Below are 26,683 nucleotides of genomic sequence, written 5' to 3'. Positions count from 1 at the left end.
GCCCTTTCCCTGGGTGTAAATCTCTGTCAGCAAGAGTAGGGGATGAAGCAGCTGCAAGAGCTCAAGTTAACTTGGGAAAAGCTAGACAGTGCTGAGATCTGGGAACAGGTACAAGAGTGAAGAACACAGGACAGAGCACAGGAGAACAAAGGTGATTAATTATCAGAGCATGAACCAGAAGAATGCAGGGAGAGAGAAGGAGTTATTCAAAGGACTAAAAAGCTCATGCTGGTTTCCAGGAGGGATTGGACTAGCAGCACCTCCTGCAGCTGGCATGTGGGAGATGCTCCCACCAACTTGTGCTGATAGTTCATTGCTGGAAAGAAAATCTCCTTTTCAGAGGATCCAAAGTGCAGGAGGGCAGCACTGGAAAAGCAGTAGAAAAGTGTGAGGAGCACAGTGATCTGCAAGGCTCCTGGCCCAGAGTTAACACTAGGATGGAAGAACCATCCCTCCCCCATTTTCCAAAAAGGGTACCGGCACTTCCTAAAGGAAAAGTGAAATGAGACTCATGGAATCAGAGAATGGTTGGGATGGAAACACCCTCTGGAGGTCACCTTGTCCAAATCTCAGACTCCCAGGACCATGGCCAGTTGGCACAGTTTACTCCAATTTTTCCCCCTATGAATATGAAATACCATAGGACAAAATATAATTATTCCATTTGCAAACTAACAGTTACAATGAATGCTCAATGTATACAGCATTTTATTGTTTGAACATATGTTACAATGGACAAACATATATTACATATGCTATACAAAATATACATTCTGCTGTGAAAAAAATATAAATAGACAATAGGAAATAGCAAGAGGGAACAGAAGCAGCTTTGCTCTTGCTGCTTCTGACCCCTCTCAGTTTCTGTACCGGTAGTGCTTTGGCATTGATTGAGGCAATTGCTTGTTTTTACTAACAAAAGAAAGGCCACTCTGTCCCTCTGCAAAGGGGAAACAAGACACACATGATTTTCTCTTCCAAGTCTACCAAAGAAGTTTTTCCACAGTGCAGTGAAGTGTCACCTACTTACAAGCATCAGCTATTTACAACCAGCTTATGGACTTTAAATGCTTATGGAAGAATGTAAATGTCTTAATTCAGGATTCAGCTTTTATAGGCTACTCTCTCACAGAAATAAGAGCAGCTTTAGCTGCACTCTCTGACAGCTAGCATAGTCCTGGTGCAGACAGCAGTGCCCAGGCCAAACAGGTCTCGCCTACCGAAAGGGAATTCCCTTGCTCCAGGGCGTTGTACCCCAAGTACACTCAGGGTCTGGACAATGCCAGATGCACTGTGACAGATCTCTGTAAGCTCAGCTCCTATGAAGCGAGAGAGGAGTGAAAGAAATAGGAACAAGCATTTGCCAAATGGCAATGAGAGAGCAGCAGCAGCAGGGATGTGGTTTTCCCACTGCTGGGAATCACAGATGCCAGCAGCACCTCATCCCAGTAGCCTGAGTGACAACTGGCTGAGAGAGCAGCCCAAAATGATAAGGCTTTGCTGCTGCTGTAGTTTCATGGCATGACCTTTTTCATCTGGATTTAAACTGACAGTGTTGGGTCCCTGCAGCAGGGATCACTTTGGATTCAGAATAAGCACTGTGCCTTAAATGCCATCTGGGAAGGAAAAGTCTGGAGGAAATAAAACCAGAAATAAATGAACTTACTTGATTTGGTTTTTTTTAAAGCTTTCACCTGTCAGAATCCCAAAATTTACACACCTGTGTTTCTCTCTATTTACCCATAGCTCAAGGATAATTGCATTCCCTTCCCACTAAAGCTGCTGTCTACCAAAGCAGCCATGCTGGCTTTGAGAGCATGGGAAGAGGCCTTAAAAATATTACTCATTTGCAATGATTTGACTATTATTCCTATCCAAAGAGCCATGGAAAAAGCATCATTAGTCCCAGTGTTTCCCCACTCATTTACTCAAATACTTCACCACAGTCTCTAAATTCAGCTGTGATCCTGCACAACGAGACCTGACAATTGAGTCACAAACCCTTCAGTCCAAGAATGGATCAATGGGAACTCTCATATACCTATAACTGAGCCGGGCCAAAAAGGGGTTTCTGTCTTTATAAAAATATCACACAGAAGGTTTTATTCGGGTACAAATCCTACAGCTCCAAAGCAGGCAGCAGTGACCAGGAAGGAAGCACCTCACTCTAAAGGCGTGACCACAGAGCACAATATATCCACTGAAGATCTATCTCTGAGGAGTCTTTTAACACCTTCTACAAAAAGGGACATTTTCCCCCAAAAAGAACAACTTCCTAGGAAGCCTTTATAATGTCATTGTTTTTCCCCATTTTCTCAGGCACATCTCACTGAAACTATGAAGTCTGAGCTTCCTCTGTGTCAGCAAGATTTTTCAGTAATGAGGAGTTCCCTGCATTGTATCATTTCTCACCTGTCAAATATTTAAACATTTTGACCACACTTAAGATTTAAGGGAACTATTAGTTAAACAATGAAGCCTGATATTTTAAAATAGAAAAGGAACAATGTTTTAAACTCCATATGCCTTTGGCTATGCAGAAGAAATAAGTATTCATCAAGTGCTCTCTCAATTTACCTCATGCTTTTCATCACCACATTACTTTTAAAAGTTCACTTAACTGTCAGCTAGGAAACATATGGAGACCCTCTCAGCAGATACAATACAGAGGGGTTTTTTATAGGTAAAAGCTTAGATAAACCTTGAAATTCTGCTACTATCATGAAATGGATCAGCTTGCAGCCAGGTCAGCCAGGCACACAGTTGTAGGCAACAATGAAATTCATCAATATCACAGCTGTACCACATATCTATATGTAAATGCACTTTTCAAAACAAAGACAGCTCTATTCCCTCACAAACAAGCTTTGAGTCCCCCCAAGCTCCTCATATGGCTTGATATGTAGCTGTCAAGACTAACAGTATGATACATACTTTGGCATAATAAAAAATAATTTACATTACAGTTAACACATTTATATGCTTAGTGTATACAAAATATTTATAAATGCGAATTTATTTACAACTAGAGTCCATTATTCATAGAAGAAAACAAGCCCCAAATTTAGACTGCCAACAGATACCTGCCAACAGTCTAAGGAAGGAAAAGCTGGCCAAGAGTTTTATGCTTACAGTTCTGGGGGAATTCCGTGAGGAGGCCCTGATGGTTTGTTTCCAAGCAGACAAAGCCCTGTGAAATAGCTACACACGTTCTTGAGAGCTTTCCAAAACATGCACCACCACAAAGACTGCTTCCAGCATCACACAATCCGTGTTTTAATGCTATTTTTGTAAATGGCACTAATTTTCCATGTGTTCTCTGATGCACAGTCCCATTGTCCAATGGAAAAATTGCAGAAAAAAGGGCATGTACCATCTCCTTCAAAAGAGTCTGACTCTTTAATACTTACAGACACATACACAAGTATCTTTGGCCTTGGGGTTGGTACTGAGGTAGTAAATACAGTCAGACAATGTGGATTTGCTTTCAAGGCTTTTTGAGTGTTTTATGTGGTTTCACTGTGGTCATGAATGCTCTGTGTCCTGCTAAAATCAAAATTCTCCTCCCGTAGCCTATGGCAGGGACTGGGCGATGCCGGGTCCCGGTCTCTGCTGGCGATACCGTCACCCCGGAGCAGCTGTGGGGCCTCGCGGGCCAACGGATGGTGCAGGAATTGGAGGTGAGAGCAAGCCAGGTCTTTGCTGCCTCCCCACAGAGGAACCTGGAAGGGCTCTGAGAGAGAAAAATTAGAAGATGAACAGAAGCAAGTTCATAGAATTGAGGAATATTCTAACTTGCAAGGGACCCTCAAGGATCGTTGTGTCCAACTCCTGGCCCTGCACAGACACCCCGACAATTCCACCCTGTGCCTGAAGAGCGTTGTCCAAACACTCTTTGGGCTCTGGCAGCATTGGGGCCATGGCCATTCCCTGAGGAGCCTGTTCAGTGCCTGAACACCCTCTGGAGGAAGGACCTTTTCCTGATACCCAATCCAAACCACCCCTGACAACAGCTCCAGCTGTTCCTTCAGGTGCTGTCACTGCTCACAAAGAGCACAGATCAATCACACTCAGATTTTAAAAAGATTTGAGCTCTGTGACTCAGCAACGACAATCCTTCTGAGCTGATTTTCTCTGGTTTTGAGAGTATATTTTACTAGATGCACTCCTTTTCCAGCTATCTCTTACAGTAACCATGAACACGCAGAGCTTCAGTGTAAATTTTTAAAAAGGTGATCTGGAAGAAAGTCAACAAAAAAATAACCAATTTAGGGAGTTGTTTAAACTTCAGCTGAAACAGAAAGGCTATTTGAATTTCTTATGTGAAGCTCCAACTTTTGGTTAATATATGTCCTTGAATTATAAGCAAAGGCTCACATTCCACAAACTTAAACCTTAAATTAAGAAATTCTATCTTTTTAACATCACCCTCTTTAATTGCAGGAACTGGATGCAAGCTGTTGCTTGCTGATGCAACATGGGCATTTGGAGAACAAGTGGTTAATAAATATGAGTTATTCCACAAACTACTGGCACTTGTGTCAATAGTGAAGGGCAGCATAACAAAAGCCAAAGTTACCAGGGAATACAAAGCAACAAAAGGAAAAGTGGACACTCACCAATAATCTGCTGGGAAGAGATTTTCTTATCACTTTTTTTGTCATGGTTGGTAAGGAAGACAGACACATCTCTGTCTGCTAAGAAATTACCCACAGCACTGGTTTCATTCTGGGTGTGTGCTGTGTACGTTTCCTTGGACATCTGCACCATGAGATTTGGGAGTGTTTGATCCAGGGGTTCCTCCTCAGTGATGAAGGCATAGGGACAGTACTCTCGGGTCCGGGAGTAGATGTTGGCATTGTCATAGCAATCTGAGCAGATCACTAATGGTGCTGCACTACCTGATGAACACAATGGAAAAATAAAATACTCTCAAAAGGGATGAGGATGCCAGATTTCCATAGGCTTTCTGTCCTGGTATGATCATTTATTACAGCAGCACAGATTAAAGGGTCTTTTTACAGTTAAGGGAGTAACAGAGTACTCAGCTTGAGAGGTCACATGAGAAACTCCCCAGGCTCCCCCATCCAGATTCTCTACAGCAGTCTCCTTCTGAAGGTGACCAGGGGAACCACAGACATGTTCCCCTATTTCATGGGCAAAAAAGTTCAATGGAGGTCCAACCACTTGTGCACCAGGGTGAAACAGCCTAGGGATTAAACCTGCCCACATCCATCTTGGACCTGACTTGCCCCTGCATGCCCATGCACATCAGAGCTGATGACAAACCCATCACTTAGATGAAATGCTTCTCAAGTCCTTCCCAACACACACTCTAGTGCAATGGGACTGGGCTGAAGAGATCAAGAACAGGTGTGAAAAACTTACACTGAGGATTGATTTTCAAGCCAGCCTATGTAAGGAGTGATGAGTCCTCAGCATTTTGATGGCAAAGAAAGCATCTCTCTAAGCTCAATTACATGAACATCCAGAAAATCATCCAAACAAGGTAGGGAAATAGTGCAAACCTTAAAACAAACCAACCAACCAGCCAACCTTATACCAAGGATAGGAATCACAGCTAGTCATCTTCCAAGCAAAATCTATTTCCATCTCTTCTGCCTGGGCTCTTGAGATGCCAAAGGAAAGAAACAGGATAAAGATCTATCTTGACACTTAAGTTGTGAGGATGAGACTGTGCATTGGTATCCTGATGAGGCTCTGGCAACACACCTGAGGCCTTTGCTTACCATCTGTGCCTTTGTGCATGTAGCTGCCAGCTGGAGGCATCAGCTGCTGATGGCTCCCTGCCTCCAAGTTACTGTAGCCTTCTTGAGGCTCAGACAGTGTTCCTTGGGAGGACAGGTAGCTGGGAATGTCAGTAGGTAGGTTCATCTCCTCTGCAAGGCAGAATTAACATTGGCAACATTAAACAGTGTGAACATTTCAAGGTATTACCAGCACTATTCCCCCACGTTAACAAGAATATCCAGAATTTCAACTCACATACAGGTATCTTTTTTTCTACCCCGTAATCACAAATCCAGACAGCCGGTTCAAAGCTGACAGGGCCAGAATGAAACTTTACACCTATTATTCCAGGCCCGGAAAACATTTCTAAGTTTATTCAAATACCTACTTCCAAACTTTACTGTCTTCCTTCAATGTACAGCAAACCTACTGTATAAGGAATAGAATTAGCACTTTCTGGTATTTAAAAGAAATTCTAAAATGGAGGAATTTGAGCAAAACCCTGAAGACATTTTAGAAGGAAATCTTCAGTTCTTTAATCTTATCAATTTGTAACGAATCCAAAAATCGCAAGTGTTTTGGATTAAAACCAGGACCAGAAACTGTTGATTTTACACTTAACCTGTGTTAGTGATGCTGTAGTCTTCATTCTTTCTCCTCATGTGGTAGATGACGATAACCCACACCAAGGATGTTCCCACCACACAACACACAACAACGATAATCACGATCCCTACTGTTGTCCAGCCATCCTCTTCATGGACAATGGCACTCTGGGAAGAATCACAGTTGGGGGAAGCCAGAACATTTAGATAAATATGGCCACGCTCAGTGCCTAGTGTGTTGGACATGATGCACGTGTACTTCCCAGCATCCTCCAGTCCCGCATCCACTATGATGAGGAGCTGATTTGCTGCTGCGAAGAAATGCCGCTCGGTGACTGTCAAGGGACCATCGTCCTTGGTCCAGTTGAGGCGAGGGGCAGGACTGCCACCAGCTATGCACTGCAGGACAGCAGTTTCACCTCGGGTCACTGTCCTGTCCTCCAGGGGCCTCATGAAGGAAGGAGTTTCTGGGACAAAAAAGTAAAATTGTAAGATAACTTCAAAGAATCATGGAATCCTATAATTGTTTGGATTGGAAGGGACCTCAAAGATCATCCTGTCCCATCTCCTGCCATAAACAGGGACACCTTCCACTAGACCAAGTTCCTCCAAGCCCCATCCGAGCATCTCTAGCACTTCAAGGGAAGGGGCAGCCACAGTTGCTATAGGAAACCTGTGCCAGTCCACTTCTAAATTTGGCCATAATGTTAAGCGTCAGTGTCTTCAAAAAATGCTGCACTCTGGAAGGAACTGGCCTTCCATTATTACTCAGCATAATTCACAGGATGGGTCAGCTTGGAAGGGACCATAGTGGGCCATCTGGTCCTACCTCCCTGCTTAAGCAGCGTTATCCCAGAGTACACAGGATTGCATCCAGATAGTTCTGGAACATTTCCAGTACAGGAGACTCCACTCTGGGCAGCCTGTTCCTGCACAGTGAGGAAGTTCTTCCTCATACTCATGCAGAACTTGCTGTGCATCAGTTTCTGCCCATGGCCTCTTGTCCCATTGCTGAGCACCACCAAGCACAGCCAGGTCCATCCTCTGACCCCTCCCTACAGGCATGGACACACACTGATGAGAGCTCCTCTCAGCCATCTTTCCTCAAGGTTGAACACGCCCAGTTCCCTAAACCTTTCACAGAATCATTAAACCATTTAGGTTGGAAAAGGCCTCTAAAATTATCAAGTCAAACTATTCAACATCTCTTTGTAAGAGTGATGCTCCAGTCCCTTCATCACCTCCATAGCCTCTGCTGGACTTGCTCCAAGGATTCTGAATCCCTCTTGTCCTGAGGAGCTCAGAACTGGACACAGCACTCCAGATGTGCCTCACTAGGGCTGAGCAGAGGGGCAGGGTCACCTCCCTAACATACTGGCAATGCTCTCTCTCCTGTATCCCAAGACCCCCCTGGTCTTCTTTGTGACAAGTTTGTTACCTGTGACAAAATTTGCTATATGGCAACACAAATTACTTGCCTGATCTATACTGCTGGACTAAGATATGCCCCTCAGCTCACTGCAAAGATCAGACTAACTCCAACTCTGCCAGGCAGCTCTGCAACTCAGCTTCTAAAGCTTCACTGTGTAAACATCACACCAAGTGCTGCTCTTTGTATTTTAACTTCATTCTCCGCCATTTCAACTTGCTACTTATAGCTAAGCTACATTTCTATTGCAGCTGTGCAGGGATCCATCTGCCAGCACCGGCCAGTCACACTTACCCAGCACAGTCAGGGTAGCATTGGCTGAGAGTCCCCCAGCGATGTTCTGGGCCATGCAGCTGTAGATCCCCATGTCTTCCATCTTCACATTTGCAATGAAGAACACATCGTCCTCAGGCATGACGTGCATCCTCCTCTCTCTTGCAGCAGGGAAGTCTGTGCCACCATCTTTCTGCCAGGAGATTTGTGGCGGGGGGTGGCCCTCGGCAGCACACTCCAGCCGGGCCATTGCCCCGGTGCGGATAGTGAGATCCATGGGAGTTTTCAGGAAAGAAGGGAGCTCTGGATCAAAGGGGACATCGATTCAGCATTTTCATTATCAGGTAAAATGCAGCAAAAGCTCCACAGTAGAGAAGAAATTTGAAAACATATCTGAAACACTCCATAAGAGAGAGAAACAGATTCTACTGAAGAACTGCACAATTTTTCAGTGGTTATTTCTAAGAGTCTTTCTCCCAAGATTTAAATACAGTATCTACAGTGTTCATAGAGTCACAGAATGCTTTGGGCTGGAAGAGACCCTTAAGACAATACACGCCCAAGGGCAAGGGCACCTTCCACTCTCCCTTGCTCCAAGCCCTGTTCAGCCTGGCCTTGAATACTTAGAGGGACGGGGCAGCCACAGCTTCTCTGGGCAACCTGTACCACAGCCTTGCCAACCTCTCAGGTACATATTTATTCCTAATATCCAATGCAAACATACTTTATTTCAGTTTAAAGCCATTAAATTCCTCTAAGATGATGTGAAAAAGATGATTTCTCATGGGAAGAATCCAGGCAAAAGAGTTTGCCACATTTTTCTTCTCTGCTAACAGGGAAGGTAAGCTTCCATCTCATCATCTCCAGGTGGGGATCAGTGCTCTGCTGACTGATGTGAACATTGTCTTCTTACCTCCCCTTCCCTCAAAATAAACAGAATCACTGCTTTTGACTTTTCAGAGTTTTTACCACTTATTTTTCTGATGAGTCTTCCCCAGTTTTACAAACACGTGGGAAAGGTGCTGAGTTCTGAGGAGACAGTAGAGGGAGCTTTTAGTTTAAAGAATTCCACCTCCAATTAATGAGATGAACAACTAACTGTGTTCTAATAAAGCATGTGAGATAAATGCCACTTTCAAAAAGTGAATAGAGGCTTTTCATCTACAAAACAAAATCACTTGTTTCCTTTATAAAATGATGTGTGATACATCTAAATCCCACTGATATTTTCAAAAGTATTTTGGGCCAGCTTTAGTGAAAAATAGACTTGCAGCTACATAATGGAATTTCAGGTTCAGAGTGTTTCTCCATTTTTTACCATTATCACTTACCATTGACAGTCAACTTGGCTTTGTTGGAATAATTGGAGCCAAAGTGATTGGTGACAATGCACTGGTATTTCCCTTCATCAGTGAAATTCACATTCAAGAGGTGCAGGACAGTGGTGTATTCCAGCACCTCCCCACTTTGCTGCTGGTACCTGGCAAAGTTCTCAACGTCGGCATCATAGAGGACCTCACTGTCTTTGCGCCAGGCCGTGGCCATGGGTGAATCACTGCTGCTCACAGCAGTGCACATCAGGGTCACATTTGTGCCTCGCAAGGCCACTGTGGTCTCTGGGTGGACTCTTATCTGTGGTTTAGGGAAATTATCTGAAAAGAAAAGCACCAAGATTAGCTACTTTTCTCTTGAGCAAGAATTAATATTGCAAGAAAACTCACTCAAAAGACAATGCAAGCAAAACCAAAACTTTGGGGGAAAATATCCTGCTTGAGGGGCACAAATTCAGCTGCTTTGAGCTAGAAATCAAGCTGTGAAGGAGGCAGAAGAATCAGCACTGAAAACAATCAGCGTGGAAGTGTGGTGCTGAGCAGCCCTGTCTTTTGTCCAACTGTCTGAAACTTGCTTTATTTAGATCACACTCAAAAATCCCACACTTGGCTGAAGAGCCAAGCCATTTTATGAAGGACTGAGACTTACTTTCAGATAGTTTAAATATCCTGAAGAGCCTTGAAGTTCTACAAGCACAAAGCATAACAAGCTGGAACTTCACTAACTCATCTCACTTAATGAAACTGATTTCCATATCCATAAATTCAGCAAAGGCACTCTCATAGACACATGAAGAGCTCTGGCTCCACTCAGCCACTGTGGTGGTACTGTGGAGAAGTGGGTGTGTGCACCTAATTTTTTTGTAGCCTTTGCCACCAAAACAATGAAAGAACTGCATATACACAAATAACTGTTATAAAAATTGCTCACCAGGAAAAGGAAACATCAGGCCTGCCACAGGCTTCACGTAGAACTCTGGGTAAAGTTTGAGAACACCGTAAACATCACAGTTATGGAGCACCAAAAAAAATGTGCCAGAGCCTGAACTACTCTAATTTTTGCCCAGAGCTGTGGCTGTCCCATTCCTGGAAGAGCTTGTGGCCAGGCTGGGCAGGGCTTGGAGCAATCTCTTCTCATGGAAGGTGTCCCTATCTATGGCAGGGGTTGGAACTGGATGATCTTTAAGGTTCCTTCTGACCCAAACTATTTTATAATTCTGTGATATTCTGCCATATGAGCAAGAAGCAGGAAGAAAGTGTTAAACAGTCCTTACAAAGCTAAAGGTAGTCAAAAGCAGGGAGAATGAAAACATAATTCATTCTTACTAGAAAGCTAAATAAAAATCAATGCCCAACAGCACTACTCCTTTGGGTTAGCTTCAGTGCTCAAACACCACCAAACAGAGCAAAGAGATGCAGAACTAAACCCCAAACTCACAGCAGACTCAGGGATGTACATGGTCCACGTGGGCACCAAGGCCAGGACCAAGTACCTCCCCAGCACTACAGCTTGATTTCAGCAACAAGACTTGTGTTACTGTGCTTTTGTGTCAAAAGTCACTAAAATACAAACCACAAACAAAGTCATCAGGGTCCACACTGAGAAGGCTTTGTCCTGCCAACCACTCAGGGTGAGCACAGCTGACACTGACAGCCTGCAGCAAATGGCTCTCACTCAGCCACTGGGGCAGCCATTTCAACTGGCAATCACAAAGCAAACTGCTTGTGTTCAACACTCTGCAGAAATAGGGCAAAACAAAAGGGTGAGTGAAATTTATTTTACATGCATACGTGGGATTTCACACAGTGAAGCAACTTAAAGCATACACATACAGACGCATCAGATTTACAGTATTATGTTATACCTATGGGTATTTATTATAAAATCTTGGGTATTTATGCTAGAATCAGTCCTTCTATGTCAGTATTAACACCTAACATTTAATTTTAATCCTGGAGGATATAAACTCAGTTTCAGCTTCCAAAAAAACAGTCCCAAAATCACTAAGCCTGTCTTTAAAATTATCTCATCCCTCTTTAAAGCAATTAAAAGAACATAACATTGCAGCACAGCTCCATGTTTCAAACTAAACAGAACTGCCATTATGAAATGAGCAGAATCCTCAGTTCTCATTTTAATGCCAGATGATAAATATTTAAGGCCAAAAGTGATTTATTTCATACAGGTATCAACTGCAGCTTGTTTTCTCTGCTCCACAGAAAACCTACCAACAGAAAACAATGATGGTCTCTTCTTTCCTACCATCTGCTTTCGAAGTTTCCTAAGTATTATTACTCGTTGCTGGAGTACCAGATGCCACCTCTGAACTGACTTGAAGACACTGGGGGGCTGAGTTTCGTTTGCCATACTCCAAGTATGAGTTTGACTGACTTGAGACAGTCCAGCCTTTAACAAGTGATCTGTCCTAAGATGCAGCCAGTCGTGGGAGAAAAGAGGCACCAAACAAGCCAGGATTCCATCCTGCTCTTTGTCTGTACATATAAATGACCCATCATTTTTAAAATACATCAGAGAAGGCAACTTTAACACCTGAAATTGCCTCCTCACAGCAGCAGATCTTGCAAACTAAATCCATCTGGCCAAGGTTACAACAGTCAGAGACTTTATCTTACAGAAATTATGCATTACAGTAGTATTAGTCTTGGGTGTGAAGGTCATTTCACATTTTATTACTTCATATGTCTGAAGACCACAAGAGACCCTATCAGCTTAAACATCTGCTGAGCACATACAAAATCTTGTATTAAAGCCTTTCCCTAGCCCCAAAAAACAGGAAGAAAAACACAGGATTTGCTAATCCCCCTGAGAAATTCCTGATGAATGATTTGTTCACTGCCTACACACTGCTGAGATTGCTGCAAAATCATAGGATAAGAAATGCTCAATGGTTCACTACTGCAAGTAAAAGTTAACTCCTCCTAATTGCAACTAATGAAATGCAGTTGAAGTTTTTATCAAACCTTAAATCTAAATATTCTGCTACCAACTTTGAGTTGATATTTTACCAGCATTGCTGCATATATTTTATGATGAAAGCAGGCACACTTCAGACAACTTCAGACAATGGTACAATGGCTGAAGAATTCTTTCCAAGGTAGGGCTTGTAAAGAATCTAAATAATTGTTATGAACTTACAGCTCCTTCAGCTGAGCCGGGGCAAAGGCATTTTCTTGGATGGACATTATTGCATTGTTGCTTAAATCTCTGTAAGTTAAGCAAAGAGCACAATGAGGAATCAGTGCGATTTTATACACTGCCTTCAGTTAAATACTTGAAAATCTCACAGAGAACACGAGACTGAAGTTGACACATAATTAGGAGTTCTACAAATTAAAATACTTACAGATGTTCAAGTCCTTCGAGACCAGAGAATGCTTTTTTGGTAATTGACTTAATCTGGTTTCCCTGCAAGATTCTGAAAATAAAAGGCCCAGAAACCAGTCTGAATGTCAATATGAGTTCACAAACAAGACTCAAAAGAAATACCCTATGATGCTTAACTACATTTTTTTTTTCTAATTCTAGCTGAGATACAGGACTAAATACTATTCTTTTTAGCGTAAAGGCTCAAGTAATTTTCCCAAGAACAGGGCTTCTTTCCTATTTTCAACTTAAGATATTTGGGTTAGAAATGTGTCAGAAGATAATTTAAGTCAGGAGGATGAAACAGCAATAAGTAGAACTTGGGAATGAAGCAATAACTTCTTAATACCAACCTGCTACCACCACACAACTTCCTGGACTGCACCCTCACACCAGACCATTTCCTATAAACAACGTTTGTAACTACACAGGACTGAGCTTCCTACAAAACATGTAGCACTGGATGAAAAGCGCACAGCCTAATATCAAGTAGTTTGTTAATGCAATTGTATTTCAAATTTGCTCAAAAATACTTTGTAATTTGGTTTTTTTTGGTTTTTTTTTTTTTTTTTGGTAAGTAGTAACTTTCACCCAAACCAAAGAAGCACAAAAAATGACAATCATCACACAGAGGGAGTGAGGTATTCAATAATAAATGCAGTCAAATACTTATGCCCAATCTCATAAAATTAATGCTGTAAGGAAATACAGTGCTCCATGGATCCGATGCTCCTGAACAAGGAACCCCAGACTACATCAAGTGCCAGTTACACACAAGTGGAAACACTGTGAGTAGGGCTTTCTGCCTCACGGCATTGACTGACAATTACTTAATATTTTGCACTGTCCCTCTCTGCATGCCTGGGAAGTGCTGTTGTTCCCCTAATTTGTAATACATACAGTTTATCCAGCCTGCTGAGTCCCACAAAAGCTTCATTTGCATCTTCTATGGCCCAGGAGATCTCATTGTTCCGCAAGTCCCTGCAGGAGAAGACCTTTCTCAGAAAGAAGACTTGGAACATCATCATGACCAGGGCTAGTGGAAGCTGGGGAAGACAGGCCAGGTATGCAGCTCTGGCACACCTGGAAGGTCTCTTTTACAAAACTAAACTTGTCAGGAGATGGATTTCTCACTTCAGAAGGGCAAAAGGGAAAACTTCATGGTTAAGTGCTGCAGTAAGCACCACAAACAAATGCTGCAGCACAACTTCTTGATGTGGCATTTAAGGAAAGCCCCGATCTGACCAGCACTTTTCACGTGATGGACTATGTGCCAGGAGCTGGGAAAGGCTCCTGAAGCAAGTTGGTTCATGTAAGGGAATTAAGCAATGCACTAGCAGCATTAATCTTCACAAGTAACAGGCTTATATCAGCATTAGCATATTAAGGAATTACACCCAGGCTACTGTGTAGGCCTGCCAGGCACACCTTGGTGGCTTCTCAAAATGAAGTCGATATTCTGCTCACAAATCTTGTTATCACCTAATGGTATTTCTGACTGACCTCAGCACAGCACTTCAGCCCCTCATGGAGAAGAGAGGTCTGAACAAAAAAAGCAATACAGCAATACAGTTTGGAGAGGATTAAATGCTCTTCAGAAAGAAAATGAAATAAATTCACATGCATTTTTAGCCTGAATGGCATGGACTGAGCCAAAAGCATCTGTTTTGATACCACCATGCACAGAGAGGAATGCATTTAAAGGAAATCACACTAATAAAAAAATAGTCCAGCCGGTGTTTTACCTGATATTCTATGCAACAGCTAGATGAAGCTTCCAAACAAGTCAACTGACACAAAATTAGTTGCATACACAGGCAACTGTAGATATCACTTATATAAACACCTCTTTCCCTATGCTAATGAGGGGAAAATGAATTACTTAGTTTCCCATTATGTCAGACTGTAACTGTGTAGAACACCATCATGGAAGAGACTGGGATCAACCTCCAGGATACCATCAGTGGTAACACATAATTTTCCTATTTTTCTTACTTCACAGAAGTTACCTACTTAACACTTACTTAACAGAAGTCTTGTTAAAACCACACACAGCAGTCACTTTCACAACTTGTATTTATACACTTCCGGTTTAGGAGAAAAAGAAAAGAATTTCATATTTCACGCATCACAAGGTCTGAAGAAATAAGGCCTTGAAACTTGCTCACATTAAATCTTTTCCTCTTTGAAAATTATTCAAGCTACGATGCTTCCAACATGGAGCTGAGCTAATAATGACTATAAGAATAATATACCAAATTTATTTCCAAGTTGCTAATTCTTGTGATTTAAAACATTTCTAGAATTATCTCAAGATCTGCTTCAGAATGCTATATTGTGAGTGCTGGAGAATACAAATGCCAAACCGCTCACAGTATTATGAAGCAAATAGTGTGATAATGCATAAAACTTCAGTGCTGTCCTTAGATATATCTGTAACCCTAACTTGCAGTTAATGTACAGTTTTACAGTTTATTCTCCTGTACCACAGAGTGGCAGGAGCTGAACATACAGAAAATATGTACTCCAGCTGTAGCACCAAACAACCAGCATACAACCAACAACGGAACTAAAACTACATAGTATCTCCTGGTTTTTGAGGTATTTTCACACTCCACTACTCAGACCACTCAGCAAAATGAATGAGCAGCCCAAAAGAAAAGCCCTTCATTGTGTGAGAGAAGAGCTGGATCCTCATGCCTGGCTGGGCACTAATGCTTGGAGCCTTGTTAATCACCACTGCTCTCCATCCTGCACATTCCAGTCCAAAAGAAAAGGGCCAGGCCCTCACTGTTGACACCCCTGAGAGCCCAGGACAACCTACTAATTAATCTGCTCTTGTTCTTTTTCATGCTACTCTAAATCTAAGAAATTAAGTTTAATTATTTCATTAAAAAGTTGTATAAGGTTAACAGAGTATGACTGCTTACATGAATATCTCTGGTGAGTTTGCTTATTTAAGCATTTATTTAATGAAGTGACAGAGGGGTTATAGATTTTCACTCTTTTCTCAAGACCTGTTGTTTAGGATAATTACAACTGTTCAGATCTACATGGGAAGGATTTGGTCTCTTTTGAAATATCCCAGATCTGCCAGAAAAAGGTCCTGGCAAGTGCAAAGCTGTCCCTTTAACAGCAAGAACCAACTCTACACCCTCTGTAACGTTTGTGAGTCAGCACATGAGCAAGATGGACTAAACTATCCCTTCTACAACACAACAAAAGGGTTCAGTCCTTGGTTTCTGAGGTTCCAAACCTAAGGAAACCCTCAAGAATAAAGAGCTCCAGGCTATTTGCTCCACAACTGCATTCACAAGGTACCCACACTTCTCAGAAGACACACATCTGAGCACTCAAGGTCACCAAGTAATTGTTTCTTACTACCTCTACAATTGAGTGGTCAGCTTGTTTTAGTTGGGCTGGAATGCTATCATCTTGGCAAGCCAAAATATTATCAGCCCTACCACACCTGCAGGCAGGACAGCACCAACAATGATCTCAGGCTCCCACAGTGCAATATCCATAGTCTCTGCTTCCAAAAGCTCCACTTAAACTACAACTACGTTAAACTGAAACTTCTGTTTGAAGTTTTCTGTACTTACAAGGTTTGAAGATTTGTCAGACCTCTAAAGACACCATCAGCAATGTGATTAATGTGATTGTCACCCAGGTTTAGCTTCTCCAATAAACTAAGTCCCACAAAGGCGGATTCCTTGAGGCGAGTGAGCTGATTGTATGACAAGTCTCTGAAAACATTCAACACACAATTTAAAGGCAAGCAGGGGGATTAATTATTAAGATACTATCTGACTTGATTAACTATTGTGTTCTAATTTCTCTAACAGAATACTTATAATTAAAATACATCATTACCATGGGCCTAGCAAGGAAATGGAGTACTTCCTTCAGTAACTCATTCTTGCCAATCAATAACTGCAACATTTCAAAAATCCCCAATGAATAGCAGCCCAGGACTTACAGCTCAGCAAGTCTTTGGCAGAATTCCCATGCATCTGGGCTGATCCTGGTGATGGCATTCTGGCTAACATAGAGTTGTTGCAATGTCCGCAGCCCATACAGCCAGCCCTTGTTTACTTCTGTTAAGTTATTATGTTCCAGTTCCCTAAAGAATTAGATGGAAAAAAACATTTGCCAAATAGATAATGAATGTAACATCTACTTACAAAATTTCACCTTGTGGATCTCAAAACTATATTTACTAACTTTAAGCCTTAGACAACAAAAAATGCATGATTCTTTCAATGTCATTGAATTAAAAAAAATGAACTAAAGTATATGAAGAACTGAGTAACTAAACGCCAGCTTCAGGGATCGAGTGGCAGAAACAAAACTATATTCTCAAAAGTAATTTTTTAAAAAAGAAGTCTTTTGCTAACATTGCATCATACATCGCTGTGTTCACACTGTCAAAGTCAGAGGAAAGTAAAACCCCATGTTATGAGGACTGCAAATGAAAACAGCAAAAAGCAACTACCAAGGCAAACATTCTTGATCACCATGCAGGAAGAAGCTGGAAAGAGGACCAATGTAATGGAATCACAAGACTGGTTTGTGTTGCAACAGATCTCAAAGATCTTCCAACTGCAACTGGGACACCTTCCATTAGACCAGGTTGCTCTATTCAGCCCTATTCTACCTGGCCTTGAACACTTCCAGGAATGGGGAAGTGTATCTTTCCACTGCTGAAGTAATCAGACATGACATAAAAATAATGGGAAAATACTCTTTTCCTATGATTTCGTCAGTATCTCAGCACAGCCTTGATGTAAGGGAAACCAGGACACAACTCCCCAGAGCCATTTTCTTTTTGCTAAAGAAATTCCACAATCAGTCATACTCACAATTCCTCTATATTACCCAGGCCAAAGAATGCTCCATCCATTAGTCTGCTAATCCCATTGCGCTGCATTTTCAAGGACTTTAAGGATTCCAATCCTTGGAATGTAAGACTTTCCACTATTTTAATCCGGTTCCTTTTCAGTTCCCTTTCATAAAGATGACAGTCAAATATTAAGACATCTTGCAACAAGCACCACTGTGTGACAGTCAAGAACATGCTGAGATTAACAGGTCAGCTGTAAATGTTGTTTTGATGTTTTCAAGACTGTTACTTACAGAAACTGCACATGAGGCAATCTGAAGATCTTTGGTGGAATCATACTAATCCTATTTCTGTTCAGTTTTATCACCATTAATGAGCTAGATAAGTTATCAAGGCAACCTGCTTCTAGAGTAGTTATTCTGTTGTTACTCAGATTCCTAAGGAAGGAAGGAAGAAGGAAGGAGGTCTTTCAGAACACAAAGAATTTGATGAACACAATGGCACAAGCACCTCAGAGCAACCACTGATTAAAAGAACCCAAGCTGCTTGTGAAGTCACATGAAAAATCTAAATCACCAAGCTAAATCTTTTTTCCCCAAGAAATTGGTGTGAGGAGCTGATTTTTACTGCAAGTCCATGTTTCAGTTAGAAGAGGTTAACACAATGTCCACTCAATGAGTGATCTACTCAAACAGGGCAGAAATTACTCCCTGTTGCTGATGGCTTATGTACCTGCATTCTGACAACAGCAATTGCTGTTCTCCGTGTTATTTGGGAAAATACAATACTGATTGGTATGAAAACTATTTTATTTCAAGGACATATGTAGCTCCATTAAGCACTGCTACCAGTTCAAAGCTGTGTAAGGATGCCAACTTTAAGACACTAATTTAAGAGTAAACGAGGTTTCCAACATTATCATTGTAGAGCCACAAATCCCAGAGACAGCAGATCACTCATACTTACAGGTACTTCAGTTGCATTCGTGGAAAGGAAGATGCTTTAATTTCTGAGATAAGATTAGAACTAAGATCTAGATTTTCCAATGAAAGGTAGACCTGGAGTTGCTCAGCATTTATTTCTGGAATGGTATTGTGTACCCTGAAAGAGATTAGCAATAAATATGATTATCACAACATCTCATCCTTCTAGATGCACGGCTGAAATATCAACAGGATTCTGTATATCAACAGCACTAGTGAGCTTGATGGATAGGACATGCATAAGATGCTTCCAAAAGTGTTAATTCCTAAAGCAATACTGCAAATCCAAGAGCTATTTTCCACCATGGCATATGAACAGATTCAAATTCTGAGGCCTATTTATGAGCTGGTCCTTGTGGGAAGTGTCATTCCTGGACTGAATCCCACCCCTTCAAACTGCCTGCCTTGGTTGACTGCATTTTATTGGTAATTTAGGATGACTTGATTGTCCAAATAATTTGTATTTCTTTAAAGAGTGCTTACATATTCCCTGATGCTCTTTACATTAGCAGTATTTCAAGAAAAAAGACAATGTTTTTCTACAATGTGATAGCAGAACTCTAACATGGTCCTACCATTTGTTAAACAAGAAGGCAGATGAGCTATTACTTACAATGAGAGAAGAGTTATATTGGAAGTTGTTTCTCCAAGATATGGAATTTCACTCAGCTCATTGTAATTCATTTTCCTTAAATAGAGGGCAAAAAAATTACCAACACTTCAAAGGGGAAAAAATCCTCTGTACACAGCAGAAATTATTCATATCAATCCATTTAAAAATTTTACTGTATTAATAATACATAGTAGTTGACAAAAAATGATCACCCAAGAGCTTAAATACTAATAATTTGAACAATTTGAACAGCAAAACATGCTAGCTTTTCTCATTTTCATGGATACTATTACTTCTCTTTCATTTAAAAACAGCTATAGCCAAAACAAATACTCATTTCTCTTTAAAAATACTGGTCTTCTGATCTTTCATGGGAAAGATTTCTGCTCACAACACAAGAGTTTTATACATAAAATGTACTGCCAACATGGAGCATCAATTTTTTATTAACTTGCACTGAATATTTCTGCAAGACAGACCAGGTATCTTGACATGCAATAAAACATTAGAATTAGGTAGGATATCTTAAGACTTTATCCTCATAAAAAACAACTTACACTTCTTGGAGAGTAGGAACAGACAAATCAATGCTCCAATTGGATGATAATAAATGATTATGACTTAAATCCCTAGAGAACAGAGCAAAAAGTTATTTAGTTCCTGGAATAATAATTTAAAAACCTAAACACAGCCAAAACATCTATACGTTATGCAATCTCAAGTTTGAAACTGCATTTAAGTATTTTATACAGCTGCTCCTTCACTAAAGAAAAGAGCTTGTTTTAGCAGTCACTCACAATTAAAGTCTAAACAGTTATATTTCTCTGTTTGAATCAAAAAACTTTTGTTAAAGCTTCTTGATAGGAAGATTGTACCTGACCAGATAATTCTGGCTTTAATCGAGAGCTTTATTAACAACACTCGTCCACTGTTAAGAAGGAAAAACTTTGCAGAGACATGTGAATAATTTCTTACAAAACACCCGTTATTGAACTGCTTCCTGCAGCGCAATCCCCATTTTCTCAGCTTTCCAAATATGCTGACTAGCCAAGCCAGGCTTATTTTAAAGGAACAACATACACAAAATTCCCAAACAAGCTGGAGCGGAGAGAACCCTGAGGCTGGGAATCTTTCAGACAGATGCTTTAGCACCAGTTGGTTTTACTTATAGGAATCAAATGCAGGAGTTGGACTCTTTCAATGGGCAAGAGTAATTAAATACAGCTTTAATGTACACACTGGGTGTTGGTGCTATTCCCATTGCTGTAACTTTACACAGTATTTTACTTTCACCTTGGACTTGGTGCATAAATGCAACAGATACATCCATTTCTGAGCACAGGCTGCCTCTAGTCATGATGTGAGTCAAAGGCGGACCAAAAAATATCTGATTTGTGATGGAAACACGGTCCCAGCCTTTCTGACACCGGAAAGGACAGGCAGATGTCAGGCCAAAAGGTGAAACCAACTCATCTATGTGACATTTTGCTGGTACAAGTCCAGCACAGAGGTGAATCTCCCAAAGCTCACACCAAGAGGCTGAATCATTGTGTCTGAACAGACTTGACACTGCCACTATGCTTGCAGAATAAGACTGGTGCCCTCACCACAGTTGGAAATCTGTTGGTGAGTGCCGGAAGAACTGGACACAGCTTATGTCTCTGAGCTATGAAGATGGTGAAAGGTCTAAAGGAGCCATACAAGGAGTGGCTGAGGTCACTCAGTTTCTTTAGCCTGGAGAAGAACAGACTGAGGTCAGGACTCACCAGGGTCTACAGCTTCCTCCTAAGGTGCAGCTCCGATATCTCCTCTCTCTGAGCATGACAAGACCCAGGGGAACAGCTGGAGCTGTATCCGAGGAGGGTTAGGTTGGCTATCAGGAAAAGGTTCTTCCCCCAGAGACTGGTTGGGCACTGAACAGGCTCCCCAGGGTAGTGGTCAGGGCTCCAAGGCTGCCAGAGTGCAAGGAGCATTTGTACAATGCTCTTGGGCAGAGGGTGGGATTTTGGGGTGTCCTACACAGGGCCAGGAGTTGGACTCTATGATTCTTTTGGGTTTCTTCTAGCTCAGAATGTTCTATGCCAGCTAGTTGTTCTAGCATAGCAGCAAGGCATCATTCTTCCCTCCCCATTTCCAATTGAGAGAGAGCTATAACAAAGAGAGATCTAGAACAAGCTGTTTTCAGCACAGCTGTTCCACTCCCTATGAGCTCTTCTGGTAAGGTCCTGTATCACTGATCCTCTCACCATTGCTGCAGTAGCATTGTATGCATTTATCACAGTTTTAAGATTATCAGGCAGGCAGCAGCTATGCTGACGCAGGAGACAAAATCACACTTTGCAACCAGAACTGTATTTATCTGTTAAAATGAATATTAAAATGTAAATAAGTATAATTCAAAATATTTCCATTGACAACCAGGTTTGGACAAGCCACAGCATCAACACATTCTGTTCCTGCAATAGCTTTGGGCCTGTGCTTGACTCCAAATAGACCAAGGGCCAAACTTGATCCTATAAAAATCATTAACTCCAATTCCTGGCCCAGAACAGGTCAACCCCAAAATTCCAACACATGCCTGGGAGCACTGTCCAAAAACTCCCTGAGCTCTGGCAGACTATTTTTGATCTGTAAGACCACAATCTACTAAAAGACAATATGGACTGACAATTGACAGACTACAGTATAGTTATAGTTGTTAACTTTCACTCAGGTTCAGTGTAAAGATTCGGCTGAATTATTAAAATCCTGGGTGTCATGGCAAGTCAGGCATTTGTTAATGTATTCTTTTAATTACACCAAGATGCAAATTATACTGATAGAGCAGTGTGTGTTTGAAAACAATAAAAAAAAAAATCAAGAGAACCTGAAGAGGAGAAGAACTGCAGCCAGGTGCAGAACTATTCTGCAGCTCTGCTTTCTCAGTACTTGTGGTAATTAAGCCAGCCCTAAACACTAGAAAAAACACAGAAACAACAAATCATGAGCTGCCTCTCAGCAGGCTTCCCACCTCAGGGGGCTGACTGTTCAAGACACTCTCTCCAGCTGCCCATATTCCCCTGAACCCCGCTCAGCCCCAGCTTCTGGGCATCCACAGGAGGCTGGCACAGACAGGTGGAGGGAGATATGATCCCAAATCCCAGCAGTAGACTTTCCTGAATTTTTCAAACATGCAGGCATCCAGCCAGTGCTGGCAGTCTAATCTTGGAGCAGTGTATTTAACCAGAGCAGGAAGTACTAAGCCATGCTGTTTCCAAAGAACTGGTGCACAACAGATGGAGGAAGGAGACAATGGACATGGAAGATAACAATGTACCCCTCAAGGTGTGCAGATACTCCACTAATGAGCAAAACCAGGCCACCAGACCAACCTGTGTGTCAGGCACAGCTAGCGGGCACTGACACAGATCTTGGAAGCAAGATTAATATACATAGAAAACTGAAACTTGATTTTTCTAAGGCTTTCAGGAAGACTATAATAGAATATGTTAGCTGGGTAGGGAGCCTTCAACAACCTTCTAGTTTACCTGCCTGACTACTTTAGGACTGACCAAAAGTTAAAATTATTCAGGACACTGAATTCCTCCAAATTCCTCCTAAACACTGACAGCCATGGGGCCTGGGTGATGAGGATGGGCTAACATCCAGCTATCCCTCCCAGAAGCCTACTGTCTAATTACTGAGTTAGAAATTAAGATTTTAATTCAGAAAACACAGAGAAGTATTTTTGTATTTTTACTCAGATTTGGACTACAACAAAGTTTTCATTACAGTAAGTCCTCTTTCAAGAAGGTGGGTAGAGTTAATATTTAAAGTGACTTTGACATTATTTATATCTACGTTCTGTTACTGATGCTTTTCTTGTTCAAACAGACCAATTTATCACAAAATACAGATTGAAACACATTGGCTGATTTTCTGTGTTTAGGGATCGTTCAATCACACAGCTAAGATTCCTGTTCTTCTGGAGAACCAGACACAATTCCCTTGTTCTGGAAAAGCCAAAACCAAAGAACCTATCCTTTAAGCAGCCTTTGTAACTGGGAGGTCCAAGCTGTGCAGAATACAGAGCAGACATGAAAAATTTGTATTTTAGAGATTCATCTGGTATTGTATATAACATCATCCAAACATTAATTCTGAGCTTAAGTGGTACTCATTTCTTAAGTAAATAAAACAGAACACATACCAAATGGATTATGGATGATAAAGAATGATCTTAATTCAGCCAAGCTGAGAATACTGTGGCACTGTAGAGGTATTGATGTAGAATGCAGGCAGCCAGTTGAGCTCACCCAAAAAATCTACTGTGAACACAACTTGCTGAACTAATTAACTGATACCTGAACTACTTCTGTTCATCGTCTCTCTGGTTACCAGGATATATAAACACACCTACCACTATGGGACTAGGGGCAGCGACCACTAGCATTGTGCTTCTCTCTGCCCCTATGCACAGTGCTGGCATTCCTTGCTCTAAAGAAACTAACCTTAAGAGGTAGACATATAAAAAAAATGTCCTAACTCCCCAACTTCACAATGCTTTTCATCACCCACCAGGTTAGGCACAAAATATATATAACTTCAGAGGAAAAATGAAGTTAGTAGCCTGAGTACTTCCACAATGAAAGCCAAGTTCTGCTCTGTTGGCTTTTATTAAAAACAAAAAGTGAAAATAAAACCAACCCCCCCCTCACACACACACACACACACTGGAAGCACCACCTGCAAGTAATTTGAGAATTAGGAAAAATAAGATTTTTTTAGTCCTCAGTGCCATTTGAAATGGTATGACAGAACTAATAGAGAAAAGCACATCAGAGACTTCATCATGTGAAAAAAATTAGGCTTTGATTAATTTAAAACAGCTGGAATACATTATAGCTCATTTAAATTCAGAATTGCTAGAGTAGTCCTAGTGAAGAAAAAACATCACCCATGCTTCATGTGCCAAAATCCTAAAAGCCACAACAGAGGATAGACACAGAGTGGATTGAGAGCAGCTCTTGGAGGACTTAGGGCTTTTGTTGGATGAGAAGCTCAACAGAAACGTGCATCTGCAGCCCAGAACACCTCCCTGAGCCCTGGGCTGATCCCCCAGCATGAGCAGCAAAGGAGGGGGCGATTCTGCCCCGCTCAGGTGAGACCCCACCTGCAGGGCTGCCTCCCACCCTGGGGCACCACTGCCGGGGCCGCTCTGCCCGCAGCGCTCCGGGCTCCGTGAGAACATCCCGCGGACAAAATCACAGAATCAACTGCGTTGTAAAAGCCCTCCAAGATCATTGAGTCCAACCTATGACCAAACACAACCTTGTCAATCACACCACAGCACTGAGTGCCACGTCCAGTCGTTCCTTGAACGCCGCCAGGGAGTCCACCACCTCCCTAGGCAGCCCCTTCCCATGCCCAATCACCCTTTCTGTGAAGAAATTCCTCCAGACGCCGAACCTGAACCTCTCCTGGCATAGCTCAAGACTATACCGGCTTGTCTTATCGCTTGTTCCCTGGGAAGAGAGCCCGACCCCCACCTGGCTGCACCCTCCCGTCAGTGAGTGACAGAGACAAGGAAGGACACCGAGCCCCGAGCCCTGCCAGCCGTCCAGCCCGGGCCTCGCACCGTGCCCCCCGCCCCGCCAGGCCGCGGCCTGCGCGCAGCCCACCGCCCGCCCGGCCCCGCAGCTCACTCACAGCCCCGTGGTGCCGGCGGGCAGCGGCGGAATCCTCCGCGGGCCCGGCCCGCCGGGCAGGCGCTGCCGGCTGCAGTCCAGCAGGCCGCGGCGGCATGAGCAGGGCGCGGCGCACGGTTCGACGGCGCCCGCCCGCGCACACAGCGCTGCTGCCGCCGCTAGCAGCAGCAGCAGCGGCCGGCCCCGCGGCAGCGCCCCGCCGGCGGCCCGCACGGCCGGCCCCGCTCCCCGCATCCCCCGGCCCGGCCCGGCCCGGCCCGGCCGCCCCGCCCGGAGCCACCGCAGCGCGCAGGCGGCGAGGGGCGGGGCTCGCTCTGGCCCCGCCCCTCGCCGCCTTCCGGCCGATTTCCCGGCCCGCGCTGGGCGGGGCCGGCAGAGCGAGGCACCGCCTCAAGCCCCGCCCAGCGCGCGGCAGGGCGCGCAGGCGCGGGGGCGCCGCCGCGGCCCGGGCGGCCCTGAGGGCAGGGCGGGGGCGAGGCTGCCACAAGCGCGTCCCCAGCAGCGCCTCCGTTAGGGGGTTGTAAGGGGAAGGGCCAGGAGAGTCCCTGCAACAACCTCAGCTTGCAGACGGGGAGGGTGGGTGTTGTCAGCAGCTTCGTTTCATCCGTTTGAAACGTCAGCTTGTTGTGTCAGTGGGTGTCGGTGTCTGCAGTGAGGGGTCAGATGACGTACTGTTGTCCCTTCCAAGCGGACCCGTTCTCCTTCCCCACGAGCTAGGTGCTGCCGTGAGGGTGTCATCCTCTCCCTGGGCTGTGGGTGCAGCGCACCTGTGCTGAGGTGTCCTCTCACAGACACCTCACAGGTGTCCCCAAGGCTGTGTGGCTCCACTGGCACCGCCGCCTGGGTCTGTGCTCCATTAGCCAGCATGAGGGCAAACAGACCTGCAGGGCTTCCGCTGGATCATGCTGGCATTGCCAGCGCCCAGCCTGGCTACCAACACCTGGGCACAGACCGAACCACTGGCTGTGTGCCCAGTCCTGTCTGCTCTCTGCAGCCCCTCCATGCCATTCACATCCTGACAGGGCTCTCAGGCTGCTCCCATACCCCACTGCCATGGCCATGGCCTCCAGGTTGGCCAAGGTCACAGAATCATTTAGGTTGGAAAAGACTTCCAAGATCATCGAGTCCAATTTGTGACTGAATACCACTTTATCAACTAGACCATGGCACTAAGTAACACTTCCAGTTCTTCCTTAAACACCTCCATGGAAGGTGTCTCTTTGAGCAGCCTGTTCCAATGTCTAATCACCTTTTCTTCTGTTACAGAGTGTCCAAAGGAGGGATATGAAGATGGTGCAAGGTCTGGATGGGCCATGAGGAATTGCTGAGATCACTTGGCTTGTTCAGCCCAGAGAAGAGGACTCTGAAGTCAGACCTCATCAGCATCTGCTGCAGCTTCCTCCCAAGGCCAGCAGAGGTGCAGCTCTGATCTCTGCTCTCTGTGACCAGTGATAGGACCCAAAGGAATGTCTGGAGCTTTGTCAGGGGACAGTTAAAATGGATATTAGGAAAAGGTTCTTCCAGAGGGTGGTCAGGCATTGAACAGGCTCTCCAGGGAATGATCATGGCCCCAAGGCTGCCAGAGCTCAAGGAGTGTTTGGACAACATTCTCAGGCAGAGGGTGGGATTTTGGAGTGTCCTGTTCAGGGCTAGGAAATGGACTTGATGAACCCTGTGAGTCCCTTCCAACTCAGGATAGTCATTATGATCTGTGAAAAAAGGGCTGAGCAAGGACAGGGAAGATGCCAGTGGGAATCTGCTGCCTGCATCAGGGTGGCCACTG

At 43.4% G+C, this 26,683-nt stretch overlaps 1 protein-coding gene across 2 annotated transcripts; it reads right to left on the bottom strand.

The window, feature by feature from the left end:
* Positions 1-688: 688 nt before the first annotated feature.
* LRIG2 (leucine rich repeats and immunoglobulin like domains 2) lies at positions 689-25,003 on the bottom strand. 2 transcript variants are annotated; one of them, XM_021539516.3, is made up of 18 exons: positions 24,902-25,003; positions 19,771-19,842; positions 19,214-19,288; positions 18,584-18,718; positions 17,911-18,054; positions 17,637-17,780; positions 16,754-16,897; positions 16,377-16,520; positions 13,675-13,755; positions 12,755-12,826; positions 12,547-12,615; positions 10,963-11,126; positions 9,390-9,710; positions 8,080-8,361; positions 6,374-6,823; positions 5,751-5,900; positions 4,620-4,901; positions 689-3,733 (listed from the first exon to the last, which is right to left on the bottom strand). In XM_021539516.3, exons 3-18 carry the CDS (start codon positions 19,282-19,284, stop codon positions 3,507-3,509), a joined length of 2,880 nt encoding a protein of 959 aa, XP_021395191.2. In that variant the 5' UTR covers positions 19,285-19,288; positions 19,771-19,842; positions 24,902-25,003; the 3' UTR covers positions 689-3,506. The 2 variants fall into 2 exon arrangements, with proteins under 2 accessions (XP_021395191.2, XP_021395192.2); XM_021539517.3 differs by lacking the exon at positions 24,902-25,003 and adding an exon at positions 22,080-22,089.
* Between the last annotated feature and the right edge of the window lie 1,680 nt (positions 25,004-26,683).

This window comes from Lonchura striata, chromosome 30, assembly GCF_046129695.1.
Source record: "Lonchura striata isolate bLonStr1 chromosome 30, bLonStr1.mat, whole genome shotgun sequence".
Taxonomy (NCBI): Eukaryota; Metazoa; Chordata; class Aves; order Passeriformes; family Estrildidae; genus Lonchura; species Lonchura striata.
Note: the sequence above shows the minus strand (reverse complement) of the source record. Positions and strands in the feature narration are given on the sequence as shown.